General features: G+C 38.1%; 1 protein-coding gene across 2 annotated transcripts in view; it reads left to right on the forward strand.

Moving 5' to 3' along the window:
- Positions 1-8087, forward strand: part of ITGA3 (integrin subunit alpha 3) — a 1049629-nt gene extending 1041542 nt beyond the window's left edge. Inside the window, exon 25 of one of the 2 annotated variants that reach the window (XM_044055141.1) lies at positions 3759-8087. In XM_044055141.1, coding sequence (XP_043911076.1) covers positions 3759-3920 — 162 coding nt within the window. In that variant the 3' untranslated portion in view covers positions 3921-8087. The remainder of the gene's footprint in view (positions 1-3758) is intronic. The other variant, XM_044055142.1, reaches the window with a different exon arrangement.
- Positions 8088-22745: the final 14658 nt, after the last annotated feature.

Here is a 22745-nt window from a genome sequence, read left to right on the forward strand (position 1 = left end):
AGGGAGAGGGGGAAGAAGATAAAGCCTCCTCAAAGGGAGATCATCCCTTTCAGTATCAATTTGTTTTTCCTCTCTTGGAGGACACGGGAGGAAAAAGCGTGGCATACACTACACGACTCTTGAAGGTGCTTAGGCCCTAAGCAATAAACACAGAGAGAGTGATCATCCGTTATCGACATTTTGTACCCACACTTGGTACATTTTTTAAAACCCGAAGGTCTGTGTTCCTTCTACATCACTAGCAAGCAACCAAAAACCAACTAGGGACAAAAATTAAACACACAAGCCAAATCCCTCTAACCTAAGCAGGATCGATCAAGGGAACTATAACTACGCTCTGACAGAGCGCAAGGGCAAGGCCCCTCTAACTAAAATGGGACCTTAGAGAAACAAATACCACACAAAACAATTACAACAATTTTACAACAATTTCTTTAAACAGCAAGGCCTGAACAAAGCCAGAAGAAGAGCGCGAGGGAACCCCCACCAGTTAAAGCGGGAACCTAACGCCAAGAAAAAAACACACAACTTTTTTACAACAAAACACTCAACAAGTGATAAGTAGCTATTAAAACAGCTTTTGGGTGAAAAATTAGAGAATTTCTGACAGAAAACTTGTCAGTAAAGAGTACTTAGCCCAGCCAAGTCGAGACCACGTCTATTGCTGTCAAGCGGCAAACGAGATCTGGGGAATTAGTGGTGGTGCATCCTGGGATGTAGAATAGCTCAGCCAATTAGAGACTTCGCTCTATAGTATAGCGTGCCGAGTTGGAGCCGAGGATCAGCTCTGAACCCATCAGTACAGAATGTAGGCGAGATAGGATCACATAACATCAACCATTCTTTATATCTAATTTGTTCTTGATCCAGCATATCTCGCAATATCCAGTCTATCTTAGAATGTGAGATTTGTATAAATAGGTTTCTATATATATATATATATATATATATATATATATATATATATATATATATATATATATATATATATATATATATATATATCTATTAAACCTACTGGAGCTGTCATCCTTAGATACTTCAACATCTAAATAATTTTGCTAGTACCAAAAGAAGAAGTAAACTTCAAAAAAGATGTAGTATTGCTTAAGTATTGAATAAAACAATCAAATTCAGCTGGTCTCTGTTAACAGATGACGAACAAGTCGTCCAGAAAACATAAATACAGTTCCCAGGGGGTCGGTCCTACAAGTCCAAAAATAAACTTCTTCTCCAAATACACCATATTAATATTGGCAAAAATGGAGGCACATGCTGCCCCCATTGCCACACTTTTTTTCTGTAAAAAGTACTGGCCATCCAGGTACACGTAGTTGTTTTTCAAAACTAATTTCATCAAACTAACTAACGCATTGACTTTGCTGTTACTAAATTCAGTGAATTCAAACAAAAACTCTTGGAATCATTGTAGTCCCACCTCATGTGGAATAACATTAAACAAATTAACTACACCAACAGTAGCAAATGTAAAGTTATTTGAGTATTTAACCTTTTTAAGATTCAATAAAAAGTCCCAAGAGTCCCTGCAAATAAGTGAAAACCTATCCAGAATGTTTTTCAACTTAATATCAATGTATTTAGCTAAGGGTGGGTTTTCGATCTTGAGGCATTGACAATGGGTCTCATTGATAGGCTCTTTAAATCTTTATGTATTTTTGGAAATCCAAAAATTGATGGTACTACAGGGTATTGACATTGTAAAAACAACCATTCTTCATATCTAATTTGTTCTTGATCCAGCATATCTCGCAATATCCAGTCTATCTTAGAATGTGAGATTTGTATACAATTTAGTGACGTCTCTTTATATTATTCAGCATTAAATACAAAATCATGCATTTTGTTTAAGTAATCTTCATAGTCCATAATAACGACCCCCCAACCTCCCCCCTTGTCGGGTTTCCTAACCCCGATAGATTTATTACTGCACAGCTTTTTCACAGCGACAGAATATGAACTATTGAAAAAGCTGTGTAGTAATAGCTGAATATGATGAATCTCCCTTTGCCTTTATGAAATATAAGAATTTACATGGGAGGTGGAACAGAGCAACATGGCCACTCTCGCCTTTGGTCAGGGAAACCCGATACGTTTTTCTCTGCTAATGGAGTTGGAACAGTGTCTGTAATGATTTCAAGTGAGCACTTTGCCACCACTGCTCGAAAACTATGAGGACACAGCTCTGTAGGACACAGACTTTTCCTCCTACCAAAGAAGAAAACTTGCAAACAGAATTATTAGATATTTTTTTAGCTACCCAAAAGCCCAAGTAAATTCCAGAATATCTGAATAGCATCACTAGGCATCTACAAGCCTTCCATGTGCCAGAGCTTTAGTGAAAGCAGAAGCAAAGTTCCAGTACTATAAATACACTTTTAAAAATGGTATTGTCTCTCATAAAGTATTAACATGGAGGGCTCCATGTTAAGATTATTTTGGGCAGAAGGTCAGGGGTCTGAAACATTTTTTGGGGTTTGCTTCATGGTCCTATCAGTTTAATTCTGTAGATGAAATAAATGAGATGGAGTTGTGTCGCTGCCTGTTTCCCCTTTACAAGTCTAAACCATTACTTCTTAAGTTTTCACAAATAATCAGACAATTGATACACCACAGACCTGTTTTAAGGGGTCACCAGTTTCAGTAAGGACAAAGAAGAGAATTCATCTCATCTTCACCACAAACAAATTTTTAATTCTAGATTTTCCCACATTTAACAAGGTCTCGATGTGCAATTACATAAAGGTAACAGGATAATGACTCTTGCATTAAAATTTTATACCATCTGCTGTAGTAAATTGCCAACTCTTATCCACCAGAGGGCAGCCTTGTGCTGAAATGTTACCACAAGGTGAGCCCGCCATGAGATTTCTCATGCCTTTCCTCTTATGACCTTTTGTCTCTACTCCCTGTTTGGGGTCAATGACACAACAAACAGAAAATTCCATTGCTGATAGTCACATGTTATTTTTGCCTTTGGTCGAATGCATTATGTCACAAAGGTACACATTCTTCAAAGAATGGGGAAACTTTTAAAGCAGGAACCTAAGAAATGCTGCTCTTACAAATATGTTAAAAGAATGGAACACAGGAATGATGTATTATTTTTATTGGACTGACAGACGTATTACAGCACAGCTTACATGAGCTTACAGACTTCATGAGCTCTATGTTAACAGTTAATTAGCATCAAAGGACTTCTGTAGTCCATGCGCCCATAGGTTGTACCATGGTACCGATGACAGACCAGTAAAAAGTATCACATCCCATCTGTGGTCTAGTATTTTCTCTAAATGGAACAACATTTTTGGTTGCATTTCCTGAAAAGGGGAATAAAGACACACTACAGCAAGATTCCCCCTCAAAAATTGCCGGGATAAAATTCTACAAAATACAAGAAGCACAGTAACAAAAATGAAATAAGCTTTACAAAAACATAGAAAACATTTCTGCCTCAACAATGCCTCTAGTTTGGTTGGATTCATGGTACTTATACGCTTTATGTTACACAGTCTTGAGGTTATCTTTTCACTTGTAAGAAAATCAGAAGGGTAACTTATCTCCAAATGATCTTCCGGAATGTTCTAAGGTAGTAGATTATATTATGTGATTCTTTCTTAACTAGATGGTATTATTTTCTTCTATTTACTTTTTGAGGGGTGGATGGGATTTCTGTAAAATTACTGAAGTAAACTTTGTGTGCCTTTATCTTTCTCCCACTTTTTCTTGTTCCCTTACAGTGTGGCTTCTTCAAACGAACAAGCTACTATCGAATTATGCCCAAGTACTATGCTGTAAAGATCCGCAAAGAAGAACGTTACCAGTTTAACGAGGGATTGCTACTGCAAGACCAGAAGAAGTGCTGGGTAACAAACTGGAAAGAAATGCAGCAATACTACTGAACAGTAATACTGTCCAACAGTTATGATGTAACTACTGAAGCCAAGTACACTGCAACGACCAATGTACAGACTGCTAAAAAATATTTATGATAATTTATCCTTCAGCCAAACACAGAGGACTTTTTTTTAGTATGTAAAAAGTTTAAGAAAAGCACAGAGAATGTATTCTGATGTCATATTTTAAATTGCAAAAAGACTTGCGGTCTAGGTCATATTCTAGACTGACCTTCTTGGTGCTGTGCTATTTGCTAAGCCCATTTCATCAAGTTGTTTTAGGTTTCACATTACTTTGTCTTGCATATTCTCCTCCAAGAATGAATTCTATGACTTATGATAAAACAGTCAGTCTTTCTATATTATGGATTTTATTAAGTAAAAATTTCTCATCTATCTTGCCCATAAAGAAGGCAACCATAGCAAAGCATTCTGACAGAAATGCAGCACTTTTTAGGAGTCATAAAGTCACTGGAAGAAATACCCCCAGTGTGGTGAATTAGTACTACTGGCCGAGGTTGCTGTCCTGAGCTATGTTTGAAATCATCATCCATGGTATTATAGCTGACCAGTGTCAGGCAATAATAAAGTGTTACTGGTACTGCATGACCAGATGGTGGTGTTTAAGCGTCCTTGCACTAGTCAGAACTTTTGCTGTCATATATCCCTACCCTCATTTCATCTCCTAAGGAACAAGGGCTGAATTGCTTCAGAAAAAGAATCTTATGCTAGTTATCTTGTCACTCGCTGTGAATATCTGAGGATTAGTGCCTTTGGGAAGCTTTTAGTACACCTAATTTTCACAAGAGGACTTAGCATTAATAGGCATTGTTTCTATATAAGTATATTTGTTCAGGTTTCTATGTTCCTGCAGTGCTTTTTTGAAAGCATTGCTGCTCATGAACATAGCTGTTTCCGTCTTGTTCACTAAATTTGAAAACATGGATGCCTTCCCCCACAGCTGCTGGAACTTCTCTGTTTAGAAGAAACATTGCATGTCTCAGCTGTTATTGTCTGTTGGCATTTAGCTAGAGGGAGAATGCACAGTGACTTTCTTTCCAGCTTTTCTTATAACCAGAAAGCTGCAACACAACTTATGTTTGCTTTGCAGTCAGGAAAAAGTATTATCGGGAATATGATCTCTGGAAAGTCACTGTGACAGGAAGTGCAAGTTTGCTGAGGCCATTCCAGTGAAAAGAAAACCAAGCCTAGACTTGAATGCTGAAATCTAAAGAGTAAACTGATTTTTACAACACATGTTTATATGTGATATGTTTTCAGAAATGATTTTACAGTTGCAGGTAGACTGAGATTGTTGGAAGGGAAACAGCAGTGGTATTTCAAACTTTTTTTGACTCCCATCTAGGAGAGGTGATAGTACAACATAGCTCTACAAACCTTTAGAAATGTACAAACTGTGAGCAGACACCTTCTTCAGAGCAAGAGCAAGGACCCAGAACATACAGAATTAAATTAAATGATTTTTCATTTATGTGATTTAATTTTATCCATTCATCCCTACTAATAGAAACTGCTATGATTAACTCTATCTGAGGAGTTCTTTCTCCCACTCCCCCAGCTTTGTATGTAAGGGTGATTTTGCATTTTCACCCATCCTTATGGTTTTTGTTGTCAGTATATTATGTTACAGGGCTTCAAGGAGCACACACAGAGTAGAACCTGCGTACCTGTCATTTAAACTTTTCACCTCTGTTTGTGTATCAAGTTGTTCATTCAGATATCCTTCTGTCAGTGTTTTCATTTTGTGTACTGCAGCACCACAAAAGTGAAAATTAGGTGGTACCGTTTGGTATAGGTACTGATCTTTTCATCACCTCAAGGAGTAGGAAATTCAAGAAAATGTTTAGCCCCCCCGACTGACAGTTTGCACCAGAAAGGTGCTTTACTAGTTGGGGAACTCCTACATCCGGTCCAGCAAGTTACTTTGAAAAGTGCATCCTTAAAGGAAAAGAAGGGACTGGATCATGATAGGCCTTAAAGTAGCAATCCATTTCAACTTTTTCACTCAGAAGTCCACCTGTATCCTCTTTATTGTTTTATTCTATTGTGTCTAATACTAGGACCCTGCAGGTAGTGTGCACTAGAGACACGGGTGGCGTGGGTGTGCATGGTTGATCCTCTAGAAACCTGCAGGTAGTGTGCACTAGAAGCACAGATGGTGTGGGTGTGCACGATTGCCCTCCTAGGAATTTGCAGGTAGTGTGTACTAAAGGCACAGATGGTGTGGGTGAGCACGGTCACTTTCCCAGGAGCTTGCAAGTAGTGTGCACTAGCGGCACAGATGGTGTGCTGGAACTTCCAAGCCACCCTGATAGGCTTTCTGATGTGTGTTGGATCCAGTAGCACTCAGGGAATTGTCTCTCAGCCCCCACAGTTATCCTTGAAGTGGAATTCTTCCCTCCAACATCAACCCTGCTGCATCAACCACCCCCTCTCCCTGGCCAGCCTTTTTGTCTCACAGCCACTAACTGAACTCAAGTTACCACTATAGCAGATTAACTGCACCAGCAGGCTGGCTAATCTACATCTTACTATGACATTTTGTGATGTCACTGTACATCCAGCATGGTGGCATGCTCCATTTGTGTGTATGTAGGGGGGTGTACTTTAATGGTACTGTCATCCTCACAGCCATGTTTTGCTAGTATTAATACAAATTGTGATATTTAACTTTTTAAAACCAACTAGTTATCAAAAATTTGATTTAAATAAACAGTACCTTCAACTCACATTTGACTCCTATAAAGACCCCATGAATAGCCAACACCATCCACAGAGCCCACCAGGGAAGCAGGAAGTGGAAGTGCTGCACACACACACACACACACACACACACACCTACTGATAATTTAGATTCACCATTCTACCTACCATACATGAACATGGTTAAGAAATACAGGCTCTCCACAGATGGCACCACAACTAAGAACTGAACCCGTGAACTTCTTGCTGTGAGCAACAGTGCTACTCACTGCACTACTTTGCCACAAAACATAAGAAAGTATGGGATCATAATGACAGTTCAATGAGCCAGAGAATTGAAAGAGAGTGATTATGATCTCTTCACTTCCTTTATTGACAAAGTTTCCATTTTAACTTAGGAAAATAAGCTTGGGCCTCCCTTTCCAAGATGACCTTTCCTTTCTGATGTCACTTTTGTGGATTTTTAATTCTATGACTGGCATACAGAGTGAGGTACAGCCACTTTGTGTCTCTGTATTGGACAACAAAAACAGGCAAGGTGAGATACACAGATATGTTTTGGGTTTAAACAAAACTTAGAAGAACAGATAAATAGAAAAAAGAAACAGACAGTATGGCTGAAAATAAATGATGTACAAAGATAATATGCATGAGTAAATCTGTAAAGCTAAACAGTTATCTGAAAGACAATAGCAATGAAATGTACAAAATAGGTGAGTTACTGACAGCAGGACATACTGCAAATTTTCCTGAATAGGAAAAGTGTTATAGGTTAATTACACACACACACGCGCGCACACACACACACACACACACACACACACACACACACACACACACACACACACACACACACACACACACACCAGAATCTGTACAGCAGTCTGGCTAATTAGCTTGGCAACATCTATGCTATAGTTTACAGTATTATCCAAGTTTGCACAATTAAGGATGGAAAATGAATTTTAGGTTATGTTTTGTCATCCCAGTACTATATTAAGATGTAATTCTGGGACTCAGAGTACCTTTAATGTGGAACATAGCTGTATTAATTCCTAGCTGTTACACTTCTAAGGGCAGTGACTTGGCACACCAGCCCACTTAACTAAAAAGAAATGTTATTTTTATAAGCATATTTTTACAAAGTTGTATATATGTATTTCTTTCCTATCTGTACGTGTGTTGGGGTGAGAGGGTAATCTTTTTAATGCATTTCGTTTGATGTGGTTACAGCATTTCATATAGCTGTGACTGGCATCTAAGCCTTTTGTCAATCCTGATCCAAATGGATACATGAAACTGCCTGTTTACAAGTACACTGACATACCTATGGAGCACCCCTTTCCTGAGAAATGTATTAATTTTCCTTTGTGGAAGTTTGGAGTCTGTTCTAAGCTTTAGCTTATATGGTCTTAGCAGGGGTGTGAAGTTCTAAAGCTTAGTTCTGTTTAATATACTAAGATAAACATGAGTGTCAGTACTGGAGCAGCCTTTAACAATTTGCCTTTGAATAGGCAGGTGAAAGATTAGTTATCTACAGGAAAAAGTGCAGCATTTTAAAGTGGTTACAGCACTGGGTTGCAAAGAATGAGACTCAAGCTTGAATCCCACTGGGGACTCAACTTTATCAGTAGTTAACTTCCTGACATAAAACAGAATTGACAATTTTTTTACTGATATACTTTTTCCCAACAGGAACACACTTGCTTACATGCTGTCATTCACCAACAGACTGTAGAGGTGATCAGAAAACTGTGCCAGCCATTGACTCAAATTCACAAATTCTGTCACACTTAAGATGTATGGTGGGATCAGTTTTACAGATCAACAAGATAGAAAATTAATTGTTGGGTGCCAACCAAGCAAACATTGACTTACTTACAGGTATTCTTTCAAAACTATACCATCTCTTCAATCTCTGCCTGCCCATTTTAAGATTTTGTATAGACTGCTTAACTTTCTAATGCTCCCCATGTCACCCTTGAGAAAGATGCTTCTGTTTCATTGGGTTGAATTACCAAAAATAATAATAGAAAACGCAGTCTGGCAATATTCAAGTTAAACAAAAAAACAGAGTACCAGGCTAGATATGAAAAAACACTGACTTTAATCATTTACAGTAAACAGATAAGTGCTTTCGTTCTACATGTAATATAAAACTTCTTCAGAAAAATACACAGATTAAAAGCACCATTTAAATACCATATAGCATCCTACATTAACCAATCATATGCCCAAAAACGTCATTGAGAAAATCCATTCCTCACAACTTGCCACCCTAAAACCCCACATCAATTTTATAATTTATGTTTTTATCTTTTATTGTCTGAATGTATTTTTAATGATTTTGCATGTTTAGTGATGTTTGGGAGGAGTTAAGATGTGACATTTTAGGACTGCAAGTTGTACGAATGATTTTTTCTCATTCATGTTATTTTGGGGCATATGATTGGTTAATGTAGGATGCTATATGATATTTAAATGGTGCTTTTAATCTGTGTATTTATCTGAAGAAGTTTTATATTACATTTATTTATTTTATTTGCAGTTTGTTTTCCAGGATAGTCCATTGGGCTACAAGGAGCCCATTTTCAATAGAGTCCTGGGGAGAAAAGCTCCAGAGAAATACAAATATATAGTACAGAAAGAGCACAAATCCATAATATACATTTCAATTAAATGTTAAATACATATTTTGTATAGTACAAACCCATATTGCACAATTCAAATAGATGTTACATAATACAGAAGTAAAAGATTTTCATTAGGAAAATTACATCAGGTACATTTTTTTTTATGGAATTACAATGAGGTAAGGATGTAAAACTTTAGGAGGTAGTGATAAGCAACAAAGTTTGGAAAGTTAGGAAGAAAGTGTGGTAGTATTAGGTTGGATGAGAGCAAGAGCATTTCCATTTTGAAGTAAGGTGCAAGTGCAGTGAGGTTTTAAACAACGAGAGACTGCTGGTGGTGCGGATGGGAAAAGAAAGAGTTCCAGAGGCATGTAAGAAAGAAGGACATCAATTGATTCCCAGCAGCATGTGTTGGTTTATGCATTTTGTAGAACAAAAGCACTTATCTGTTTACTGTAAATTATTAAAGATGGTGTTTTTTCATATCTAGCGTGGTACCTGTTTTTTTGTTTTATGGAGTTTGAATATTCAAGTCTCTTGCAGGATTTGCAGTAGCAAGTCTTCTCTTTAATTTGTCCTTTGATTAGTAATATCAACTAATATACACCACTAATGCATAATACGTAAGGAAGTAAAGCAAAATAAGTAAAAACCTTGAAATAAGTGAGTATTATCAATAATAAATCATAGAAATGGTTTAAAAAGTCATGACTTGCAGTACTGTTACTTAATAAATAAATCCAAGCAGATGATGTACAACAGTTTTGGTGATAGAGTAATCAGTTTTCCCCAAGGAAGTGCAATCTCAGCATTGGTGCATGTTAGCAAGGGGGATGCAGACGGCAAACAAATGCCTTTAAAATGTTACAACTTCCTAGTGCTAAGCAGATAGACTCACCTATCATTCAAGACACGTTTTGATGTTAGTTCCTGAAGCTAAGTCCACACCTGCATGACCTCTGTTGCAAGAGACTTAACTTTGCCATTGCCTGAAGTCTTGTGTATAACTTGTAAGAAAATGTTTGCCTTGAAAATAGAGGGTGGATATCAAAACACTCCAGCTGCAATTTTCACTAAATGTGATGCAGCTGATTCTTTTACGAAAAGAGTTCGCTCCAGATTAATGAGTGCCATCTATTCGTTAGAAAATGTATTAAACACGGACATGGTCAGCAGCTCATCCATGTTGGAATATTAAAGTTCATGTGAAGTTACCAACTACCAAAAGAAGGAACTGTGCAAGAGTGCATTGTGAGGACATAAAATGTTCCTTTTTTAGAAAACTCACAGTGCATGCTATATGATAATGCAATGTAAGATTGGGAGGGGGGGTCTATCTGCTTTGTGTTTTGTCTTGACTTAAACCTCCCATTAGTTCTATTTTTTTCTGTAAGTGGAAGGATCACACCACCACTACATGAGTATTGTGTTCCAGTGTTATGGATATTTAGGGTGAATTCAAAGTGGGGTAAAGCACTTTGTATGCTGTTTGGTATGTCATTTGATTTATTTGTTAACTTTCGCCCATTAAGTGTCCATGAAATTCATGGTTAACAAAAAGAGGTGGCATGGATGGCCTCCTATAATATCCCTTGTTTTTTTAGTGTCTGACACTTGATTGCCAGGCACTGAATGTAGTTAATGCTCACACTGCCATCTGCTGGTAAGGATGTCCTCTTTTCCTTTTGCTGGAGTTCCAAAATAAATGCATTCTGGCATATCATGCTAAGTGTCAGTCAGTTTCAGGTAGAGACTTGTCTGTATAACCTCTGCAATGGTACTATAGTTCATTAAGACACTGTGCCTTTTTTCTTAATAAATAATTGTCTTGTATATATGCTGAAAAGTTCTAATGGTGGAAAATAAAAAGTTACTGTATTTGTATATTGGGCTTCTTTGAGTCTGTCATTTATGTTATGGGCACTTCAGTCATTCATCTATTTTATTATCTGTTTCTAGTGAGTTAGCTGTTATTAACATCACTAACAAGAAATACTAAGTTGTCACTATGGAGATGGTGGTAAGACAGCCCTTCATCATGCAGGTATTTGTAATCTGTTCGCACCACTTTACTGCATGGAACTTCCAGCAGATGCACCCAACTAACCAATACTTTTAAAATTTTATGTAAGATAATCTACTAAAAACAGTTGCATTTATGCTCAGTACCACTGTAAAAACACAAGATTGAGAAATAGCAGGATCACCAACAACACTGACCAAAAATGCTGTTTATTAAACTGCTATCTGCTTTTGTATTCAAACGTTTAAGTCTTTTTTAGAACCTCCTCATAAACATTTGCTGCAATAATATGGCTGGAATTGACAATAAGGATGGTCATTTCTGTTGCTATATAGAGTACAAATATGCTCTAAAACCTGTGAAAAAAGTTCACAAACTTTGCAGAAGTAAGCCTTGCATCTTAAAGTCAAAATGGTGAAATTAAAATGAAACAAATTGGCTGCCTTGTTTTAGAAAAAGGATTTAGGTCTTAATGTGTAAAAATAGCATGAGAATAAACATTGAGTTGGACACTTTGCTGTGTCTCACACTTTTTTCTGTGTAGCAGAAAGTGTACAATAGCCTTCAAAGCTGCAAAAGTGAATTCAGCACTTTGCTGTGGCAGCTGCTGTGTATGCTGCAGTGTGAGATCCAATCATGGTTTTAAAGTGTACATTACTAAGTTTGTTACGCACATTTGAAAGCTGTTATGATCATGTCTGAAAGAAGCAGCTACAAAAAGTAAGGAAGAAACACTGACTGGGAAAGTTCCACAGTCAACAAAAAGCAATACACACTCCAGACATGACTTCCAGTAACCTACAGGAAGATATAAGACAACTGCACACATATATGGTTAATATAAGTGAAACACTGGTAGAGTATATCAACACAAACATCAAAAGGCTGGAAAATGGAAGAAGCTTTAAACAGATATTCAGATGAGGTGATAAAGCTGCAAAAATCAGAGGTTGAAATGAAGAAAGGCTGGCTGAATATGAGACTGCTCAGGAAGAGTTATTTCAAAAAATAATAAAATTATAGAACAGAGCACATAGGGAAAACCTGACATTTTCATCTATGCCAGAGAAGCTGGAAAGAACTGACTGCATTAATTTTATGAAACCACAAATAAGCAACTGGACTGGTATTCCATGGCAGGAGTTGTTAGTTGAAAGGGTACATCATGTGTATGCTCCAAACCTGGCTATGAGAAAGCAGCCTAGACCTTTAATAGTAAAGATGCAATCCTACCAGCAAAAGGATTGATTCTGATAAAACTGTGGCAGAAGGACAAAATACTGAAAGTGGAAGACAGCAGAGTATTTGTGGAGAATGATTACTTTTTGTACACCAGGCAGAAGAGAAGTAAATTCATTCCACTATTCAAGGAATGTCAAGAGGCAGGTGTGAGATTCAAACTGCTATACCCAGCTGTCTTCAATGTATTCTTCCCTGGAGAGACAAAATATTTTTTTGATGAATTACATGCTAAGGAGGAAATACAAAAGTTTGTTCAACAAAAAGTGAGTTGTGAAACAGAAGGAGATTCTGCTTCTTGTTCTTTTGATAATAAAGACCACTGTTTCAATGGAAAAATGTTGGAGAGAAGGATGGGAGCACAAGAGTTGACTAGAAGAACTAATGATACATTGGAAGTGAAGCAGAGACGGGATTTGGTAGATGGAGAAGAAAAGTAGTAAAACCAGTAACTTAATCTGAGACTACACTGCAATAATTATAATTATATTTCTGAAATATGACAGGACAAGAAAAACTGGAAATATTTGACTTTTTCAGAATGTGTTGGACTGTGGGGGACTCTAAAGTATATACCCTACTTCATGTCATTAATGTTTGGAAAAAAATGTTTTGGGGAGGGGAAGAGAAGAGACAAAGTTAACTGTAAGTAAACAAAACATTTTTTCTTTCTTAATAGTACTATTTTTGTGATGTATGGTTTTCTTTTGCATGCTATAAAGCAAAGTTTTCGCAGTTATTTCTAAGTGTAATAGGGATTGTAAATATGTGCTGCTGTTCTTTTTTCCCTTTCTTTCTTCCTTCTCTCTCTTTCTTCTTCTTCAGGTTTAAGGGGGAAAGCCTGGTTTAAAGAACATGGCAAAACAAAAATTAATATGCTTTTTCTCATTCTTACATAGGAGAATGAGTAAAAAGGTCACCCAGGAAAACCAACTGGTTAAAAAACAAAAATAAAAATCTAGCCAAGATGGACTTTCCACTGTGTGATACCTTAAACCTCTTATATCAGAGGCAATATGGGATATATGCAAATTACTCCCTAAGGATATCAGGTGTTTCAGCTAAATGGCAATTCTGAATGTCCAAGACTTTTTCTTTTAATTTTATTTTTAAGTCTATTTATGGACAGTTTCAAGATGGGGGTTGGCTTTATTGGCTTGCAACTGTCCATAAATAGTCTTAAAAATGAAATTAAAAGAAAACGTCTTGGACATTCAGAACTGCCATTTAGCTGAAACATTCTTACATGGGGAATGACTGGATTAAGAACCTTAGATTGATTTTGTAACAAGTAAGAGAAAGCAAGTAAATGAAAAATAATATTGAATGTTATTAGGCTTTTTTCTAGCAATTTAATGTATGCTTACTAGCAATTATGTATCTGGCTCTCATGTTTCCAAGGAAACAATCTGATAAAGAGAAAGTGACTGTCTGGTTTTCATGTCTCCATGGAGACAACTTCATAGTGAGAAATTGGCTGTCTGATTCTCATGTCTCCATGGAGACAATCTGATAAAGAGAAATTGGTTACAGTCTGGTGGAGAGTGATTGGCTGGGGGAAAAAAAGAAAAGAGAAACTAGCTAGAAGATAATATTCTGTGAAAGCATTCAGGGGTTTTCCCAGCTGGGAGAGCTATAAAGGTAAGATAAAACCAGTTAGCACTTAGTAGAAGCACAGGCTGCACCATGCATCTTAGCATGGATAACCTTTCTTTTAGGTTAACTCAAGTATATGGGTGTGGCTGTCAGTTTGCAACACATGCTCCAATTAGGAGGGTAAAACTTCAGTGTTTGAAGATATACATAACTTTGTGCATCACTATTAAATGAATACGTTTTATGGGGGTATTTGTGGTTTGTTTGTTTTTTTGTTTGAGGGCTTTCAATAAAACAAAAAGTTTTGTAAGATGTGACAGGCTGAAATGGATATGACAAGAAACAACTATATAAAAGTTCAACCTACAAAACAGTGTATGCATGTAACACAAAAGTGGGAACTAGACATTTAACAAAAAAGGTGTTGTACATAAAGTATGGGAATAATAAATTTTTTAATGCAGTGGTGATTTCTGTATTGTCTTTAAATGTCAATGGTCTCACAGATAACTACAAAAAAGAAAGAAAAGTGAACTATTTTAAAAACATAGACTGCAAAGAGATATATTACAGGAGACACACTTGGAAAAAATGAACATGTAAATTTGATACAGAAAGGTTTTCTGGGTGGTTATTCAGCAGAATATCTAGGACAAAGGAAAAGAGGAGTACTTATATTAATAGCAAGAGGAGCTCCAATAGTGATAGAAGAGTATACAAAGATAATGTCAGATTTGTAGTGTTAAGGGGCTACTGGCAAGGGAGGAGGATTACACTGGCATGTTTTTATATTCCACCTAAAATTGCTATAATGGAGCTTAAGAAAATTCTGGGAGAAATAATCAGTTTTCAGCAAGGAATACTACTTATAAGTGGGGACTGGAATTTGATTTGCAACAGAGAAGATGTGTCTGGAAGGCCCAGAAGGGAAAGTATAAAAAAGGAGGGTAGATTTTTGAAGAAATTTATGAAAATCCTTGGCATGGAAGATGTGAATTCAGTAATAGGAGTTTGGAGTGAATTTACATATTATTCCCCAAGATATAAAAACTGGGCTAGGCTAGACTGAATTTACATTTCAAAGGAACATGTGCATTTACTTGAAGCTCTTAATATATTCCCAATAACTATTTCAGATCATGCTCTAATAATAACTAAAATAAAAACACAGGTTAATGAAATAAAAATGAGACATTGGTGCTTACCCACCTATCTGTTGAAAAGAGAGGAATGTAAGGAATGGGTAGTTGAGATTATTCAGGAAGTAATCAAGAGGATAGAAACTACTTCTGAGAATATATCTAGGGAGGTGATAAAATTAAGGAGGAGTTTAAAAATAGGGTGGAAATAAAATAAAGGGAGCTATGGTTAAGAAGTAACAACAATTATTTATAGGGACTAACAAAAGTGTTGCAGAATAGGGGAAATCTCATAGAACAAGAAGAGGACCGACTGCAGAATGCTAAACAGAAAATAAGGGATTACCTTGATAATATGCACGAGTTTAGAAACATTGCTGTTAAGCAACTGTGTTTTGATAATAACACTAGAGCACAAAAACTTTTAGCACAATGACTCGGACAACAGAAAGTAGAAAGGGTTGTTGCCAGTCTTAGAGAGCTTATAACAAGGAAGGTAACAAGAGATCCTGTTAAGGTATTAAAAATATTTCAGAAATTCTATGAAAGTCTGTATAAAGCAGAGAAATATGGAAGTCAAGTAAAGATACAAATGGGAATGTTTATGGAAGAATTAAATATGCCTAGGTTTGAGGTAGATGAGACTCTATTACTGATGGTTAGGATAGGAGGAGATGAGATAAACATTGTGCTATATAACCAATCTACAGGAAAGTCCCCATGAATAGATGTTATTCCTGTGGAAGTTTGGAAGCTAGGAAGGAAAATAATGATAAAGATCTGCAAGGTTTTGTTTAACAGTATTTTAAGAGAAGTACGAACATCCCGGAAGAAAGGAGTGGTAGCTACAATACCTAGAGTAGGTAAAGATCCATCAGAACCAGCTTCATACAGGCCCATTTCAATACTAAACCATGATTATAAAGTGTTCATGTCTATAATGGCTAAAACAATGGCAAAAGTGATACCAAAATTGATAGATATGGATCCACATGGTTTTGTGGAGGGGAAGGAAATATTTGGCAACATTAACAGAACATGAATGATCCAGAAGTAAGCAGAATGTAAGAAAATACCATTGCTGTTGGTGGGTCTTGATGCAGCGAAAGCATTTGAAAGAGTAAGCCGGGACTATATGAGTAGGGCAATGGAAGCATTTGCATTTCCTAAAGAAAAAAAATTAAAAGGTTCATTAGAAGGATATATGAGGGATCGGAGGCAAAAATTAAAGTGGGTGGGTTCCTCTCTGATAATGTCTGTTTGAGCAGAGGAACCAGGCAGGGGTGTTCTCTTTCTTTGTTATTTCCATTATGTTTAGAACCATTGGCAAACAAACTAAGGGACTCAGAAATTCAAGGCTATAACTGGTATGGTAATCAAGAAAAGCTGTCTCTATTTGCAGATGATATTATTTTATACCTGACAAAACCAGAAAGAGACATTACAGTGTTATTGAACATTTTGAGACATTTTCAAATCTTTTCAGGATACAAAGGCAATAGCGGTAAATTATGTACCCACATATGAATTGGTTCCACAATATCCATATTTATGGGGACATGATAAAATTAAGTATTTAGGAGTATGAATCATAGGATCAGAGGTTCATAGGAAGTTACTAGGCTAATGGCCCTAAGGCCCTTGCAAACCTAGCCAAGTTCTACCCTTATTTCCATGATCAGCACCAATTACCCTGTCCAAGAGGGATACAGGTGGAACCCCCTGGGGTGAATTTATGGTTACCCATCCAATCATCCAGATTGCATTTGAAGAGGGCCAATGAGGTGCTCTGTTTGACATGAAGTGGGAGTCTGTTCCAAATCTGTCCCTCCAGCAGGTTCTATTAATGTCACATACCAGGTTAAGGTCTTTAGAGTGAGTAACCTGTGTACCATTTGACTTGTGGATATGCAGCATTTCCAATAAAGTAGGGTCAAAGAGTGCCTTATAGGTAAGGCATAGATTGCTTTGGAGTAGTCTATATGAAATAGAATAAAGTGACAGTGATTTCAGACAATCCACATAGGACAGATGCTGAAGACCTTGAATTTTCTTTGTGAGGAACCTTTGTGGTCTCTCCAATTGCTGCAGGTGCTTGGAAAGTACATACCAAAAAGAGGGGGGGTGTACTCAATTATTGGCCTGATGAGTGGAGAGTTCAGACGGGTTATAACTTCTTTTCTTCTGGATGCAATGCCCTTACTTATGAGGTGAGCTATATAGAATGCCCTTCTTACCACTGTGAAGACATGGTGATCAAAGGTAAGGTTGCTGTCAACCTGTGTGTCCAGGTCTCTCACCACTGAGTGCGTACTTAGGGTGTTGTTATGGTAGTTAGCAGAAACATTGCACTTACTGAAAGGGATGACAATACATTTTTTGCATTTAGTTTAAAGCCATGACTTTGGCAGCAATCATTTGCTTGTGTAAGACCCTCTTGTAGGATGTTGGCATCATTTGGAGATTCTATGACCACTCCCAATTTGCAGTCATGAGCAAACTTTGTCAGCCACAGACCTTTAGTTTTAGCTTGTACTTCAGAGAAATAGATTCAAAACAGTAGAGGTCCAAGGACGGATCCCTGTGGAACACCACTGGTTACAGGTCTGCTGTTGGAGGTGGATTCCCCTGTTTTGACTATATGGGTTCTATCAGCAAGTCAGTGAGTGACCCATCTAACAATATGAGGGTTGATACCCAGATGGGTGAGTTTGTCAATGATGCCTGAGTGGAGGATAGTGTCAAAAGCCTTGACTAAGTCTAGGTAGGCTGTATGCACAGATTTCCCCTCGCCCGGGGCCTTGGTGACTGTCTTGAAGTATCCACCAGGTTTAACAGGCATGATCTCCCTTTGGCAAATCCAAACTGAGTAGGGTCAAGTGTTTGGAGATTACCCATATCTTTGTTGATAAGGTCCATGATGATTTACATCATGGCCTTGCAGACCAGGCTAGTCAGGCTAATAGCAGCCCGATCCCGATGCAGGGTACGGTGTTAGAAAAGTTAGATGTTTTCCCCTTGATTCTTGTTTAAAGAATAAATTATTATATAAGGAAGCATTATATATTTTAAACTCTGACACCTTAAGCCCTAAGGGCATGAATTCTGAATTTAATTGGAGGATTTTATTATAATGTATTGTTACTTTAACTAAAGAAGATTTGTGTTTAAGTGGTTTGGTTTATCTAATTTATGTTATTATTGTTTTATTGAACTAATTAATATGAGTATATAAGTATGTGATTTGGGTTTGTAATTTATCTTCCTTGAAGGCTTTGTGCCAAGACGTCAGAAGTGAATAAATTGGTTGGATTGTGCTGACTGGTTGTTTTAGTCAGGCTAATAGGTCTATAGTTCCTGGAGTCAGTGGAAGTACCACCTTTGTGCAAGAGGATAACAGTGGCCATTTTCTATTCAGCTGGGATGAAACTGGTGTTTAGGCTATGACTGAAAAGAGTACCCAGTGGTGTTGCTAATTCTTATTTAAGTCCATGTAGAACACAACCTGGGATGTTATCAGGTACCATAGATGCTGTGTTTTTGGCCTTAAAGAGGGCGTTTATGACCTGCTCTTTAGAGATACAAAGTAGAGGGTTCCCTATTAGAACCGCGAAGGTCCACTTAAGCGAATACGGAAACGTCAACACGTATTTAGTGAACCACGAAAACACCGATCATTCTGAAGCGAAATTCAAAATGTCAAATCGTCAAAGTTGGCCCTTCTGCGGTACTGCTCCTTAAGGTAAGTGTGCTATAGTTACGGACCTTAGGGTTAGGGTGCGGGTTAAGTGCATAGATAGTAATGTATGCAAGGTTTAGTGTAGGGTTAGAAGTAGGGTTTTGTTTAGTGTATGTATGTGGTTTATTTATTTTGTTTGGGTAGGTAGTATGTAGCGGGCGGTGGGGTTGGCCAACTATGACGATTCGAAATTTTGAATTTCCCAGTTTAGGGCATTCGGTGTTTTCGCAGTTCACGCAATATGTGTCGCTGTTTTTGTATTCACTGAAAAGACTAAACAAAAGATAATACAAAAACTGAGAAAATGGAAGCTTTGTTATATTGATATGGATAGTAAGATACAAGCAGTTAAAATGTTTTTAGTCCCATTAGTCTTATTCACAGGTCAGGAATATTTTCATCAACCAGAGCTGAAGGACTTTATCTGGGAGGGGAGGATGGCAAGAGTCAAGCTGATTCTTCCAGTAGAACAGTGCAGATTGGGATTACCCAATTTGAAGGAGTATTTCAGAGCTACACAGTTAAGGCTCCCATACATAGCATAAGCAGAAAATTATAATTCACAGTGGAAAGGGATGATGATGAAACAAGGAGAAAGCTCAAGAAACAAGGAGAGACTGGAATTTTGGATGCAGATCCTTAAGGAGAATAACAATAACCATGCAGAATATTATATTCATAAAGTAGCAGAAAGTATTCCAAGAACTAACCCAACACGGGAAAGGAGATTCTGCCAATAGGGATGATGGCAATTAGGGATACAGACAATAAGAAAGAGGGGCTGGAATTTATTGGTGTAACCCTGCAAAGGAACCAAGGTATTGGGAGCAAATAACTAGAGAGGGAATGGTAATAGAGTGGGAAGATGTGAGGTAATTAATTTGGACTGCAAGTTAGAGATTGCCTTCTCTGTCAAGGATTGATATCAAAGTATAGAAAAGAGAAAGAAACAGGGGGTTCCCAAACAAAAGACCAGCACTGCTAGAGTTTTATTAGAATTTAGAACAAAAGCTGCCATTAAAGAAGGAATAATTAGTAGAGCATATAAAATATTACATAATAACTATAAGAATCCATCCCAGGAGGTTAGAAAGGATTTGGAAAAGAGACTGGATAAGCAATTCACAAAAAAACAGTGGGGAATATATGTATGTCTCCCAAATATACAACACAATCTAGAAGATTTAGGATTTTTGCTTGGAAATGTTTACATAGATATTTTTATACCCCAAGTAGACTCCCGAGAATTTTTCCTCCGGTAGATAGCAAATGTTGGCAGTGTGACAGGGAAGAAAGAGGAATGCTGTTAGTTGGTGGACTTTTACAGATTCCCTGCAGGATGCACTGTCAGAGATGCTGGGTGGGCAGATTGGTATGACAAGGGAGATGATTTTTCTGGGCTATGATACAGAATCGGAATGGCCTGGACATGATAAGTAAGGCCTTACTGTGTCTAATTATGGTGGCTGCCAAAAAAGAAATTACTAGAAAATGGAAATCAAAATCTAAACCAACTATACTTGAAGTAGTGAATATAGTAACAGAGATAAAACAACTGGAATTGAGATCTTTTGAAAGGGGTAGGAGCAAACTACATAGGTAAAAATGGGAATTGTGGGAACAATACATACGGGGAAATATGAGGTTTAAAAGAAGGCAGGACTTAAATGAGCTATGTAATGTTCGACTGAAAACGATCGGGTAGATAATAGGTGATGTAGAATATTTGTAACTGGTAGTGTGTCAGTATGGTTAGAGACATGCTGTAGGTAGATTGGATACTCTAAATTGGCCCTAGGTGTGAGTGTGTGCATGTGCCTTCTGTGGAAGGTTGGGCACCGGGCTGGCAACTCGACACCGTAAAACTCCACTGCCAATCATGAGCGGACAGGTGATGTCCTTCATGGATGCATCTGCAGTCATAACAAGTGGGTTGTCCTGTCGTCAGGCAGCCCTGCAGTCGGCCGGATTCCAAAGTCCGGGTCCGGCTTCGGCTGATGTCGCTCTCCACCCGACGTCATCTCTGTTGGTCTTCGGGTATAAAAGCATCAGCCAACGCCATTTTCTTCAGTCTTTCTTGCCGCAGAAGCTGTTCGCAAGTGCTCGGTCGGATCCAGAGATTACTTGACTTCTAAAGCACTCTTTCTTGCCTCAGCCGATGTCAGAAAAAGTTAACAATTGTTTAACCTGTGGGAAACAAATACCTCATAAAGATTTCCACTCTTACTGTCTGCCTTGTTTAGGCCCAGCCCACGACGTAGCAGCCTGTTCGGCCTGTGCCTCTTTCAACGCAGAACAGTTTTTCGGTACTGATTTTGCGTACATTATGCCGCCGGATCCTCCGACTACCCAATCTACCAAAAAAGATAAAACCGACCAGCGAAACCACGGTAAAGCAAAAAACTGATCAAACTACAGCTGAACCTATTCTTACAACTGAGGCCCCTGCTACAACTCTTGAATCGACCTCAGAAATTTTACCCACTACGGTGGTTGACTTATCAGACACCATCCCCTTGGATGTCTCTACCCCAGCATGTGGTGCTGCTAGGCCTCCAGCAGCCATGTCCATTAAGGCCTTCGCCAGGGCTAAAGCAGCCAAGACTACTAAATCAGTGCCTGTTAAACCCCCCACATCCAGGCCGTCTTCTAGTTCTCAAATGCTTTCAGAAGATTTAATTTCTTTAATTAGAGGATCTCAATCTCACCCAGACAGGGCCTCTCAGCCCCCAGAGAAGAGACCTAGGGCAGAGCCCCTGAGCCAGTGTCTTCTGATGATTCTGCTGATGAATCAGACATAACTGACCAGCCAGAGGCTCCCTTCTCCAATTTTGAAGATTCTGATGCTGAAGAATCCATTCCAGCTGCTTCCCCACCAGAAGAATTCTCCTTTGGGAAACCTTGCATGCCATAGAACAGTTCCAATGGCAGCAACAGGATTTTTCAGACTCCAGAAAAAGACTTAGGACCTTTCTGCACCTCCCACAGCACAGGCCCTTAGCTATACCTCCTGTTCTCTGTGTTGGATGATGCTTTCAATGATGTTCCAGATTCTTTACCCCAGCCCCTGCCAAACCAGACAGATTTTACAGGGTGCCAGATACTCATCACCACCTTTACAAGGCCCCACTTGCAGACCCAGAAACTATATCCCAGGGTCCCACCACAGCTAAAACCCTATTCCTTCTGAAAGGGAAGCAAGGTCATTAGACAGATGGGGTAAAAGGTCTGCACTTCAGCTACTCTCTCAGCTAGAGCTTTAAACTGTCAGTTTCACATGATACAATACCAAGAGTTTATGCTTGATCAGTTAACTAAAACTAACCACTGATGAATCTCTTGATAAGAAATATGTATTAGAGATGGTAAATAACATACAACAGGTTAGCAACCATTCCTTAAAATGTGGCTATGATGCACTGGAGGCTTCATTTAGATCAGCCATGACAGGCACAGTGATAAGAAGGCATGCATGGCTAAAGGAACAAGCTTTACCGGATCATGTTAAAGCTAAGTTGCTAGATGCTCCTATGGACAAGACAAGTTTGTTTGGTACACCTGCCCAGCAGGTTATGAAGAAAATGGAAGAAAAGGCAAAATCTGTTCAAACTGTTAAAGATTTCTTGCAGGTTCAACCCCAAGGTTTAGCAGGAACTGGCCTGCCAAAAATTGGTCCTTTCCTGACTCCACAAAATTTCAAAGGGGCAGGAATAGACGTTCCAGAGGCAGAAACCAATC

Source organism: Protopterus annectens, chromosome 13.part0 (genome assembly GCF_019279795.1).
Source record: "Protopterus annectens isolate FY-2018-M chromosome 13.part0, PAN1.0, whole genome shotgun sequence".
Taxonomy (NCBI): Eukaryota; Metazoa; Chordata; order Ceratodontiformes; family Protopteridae; genus Protopterus; species Protopterus annectens.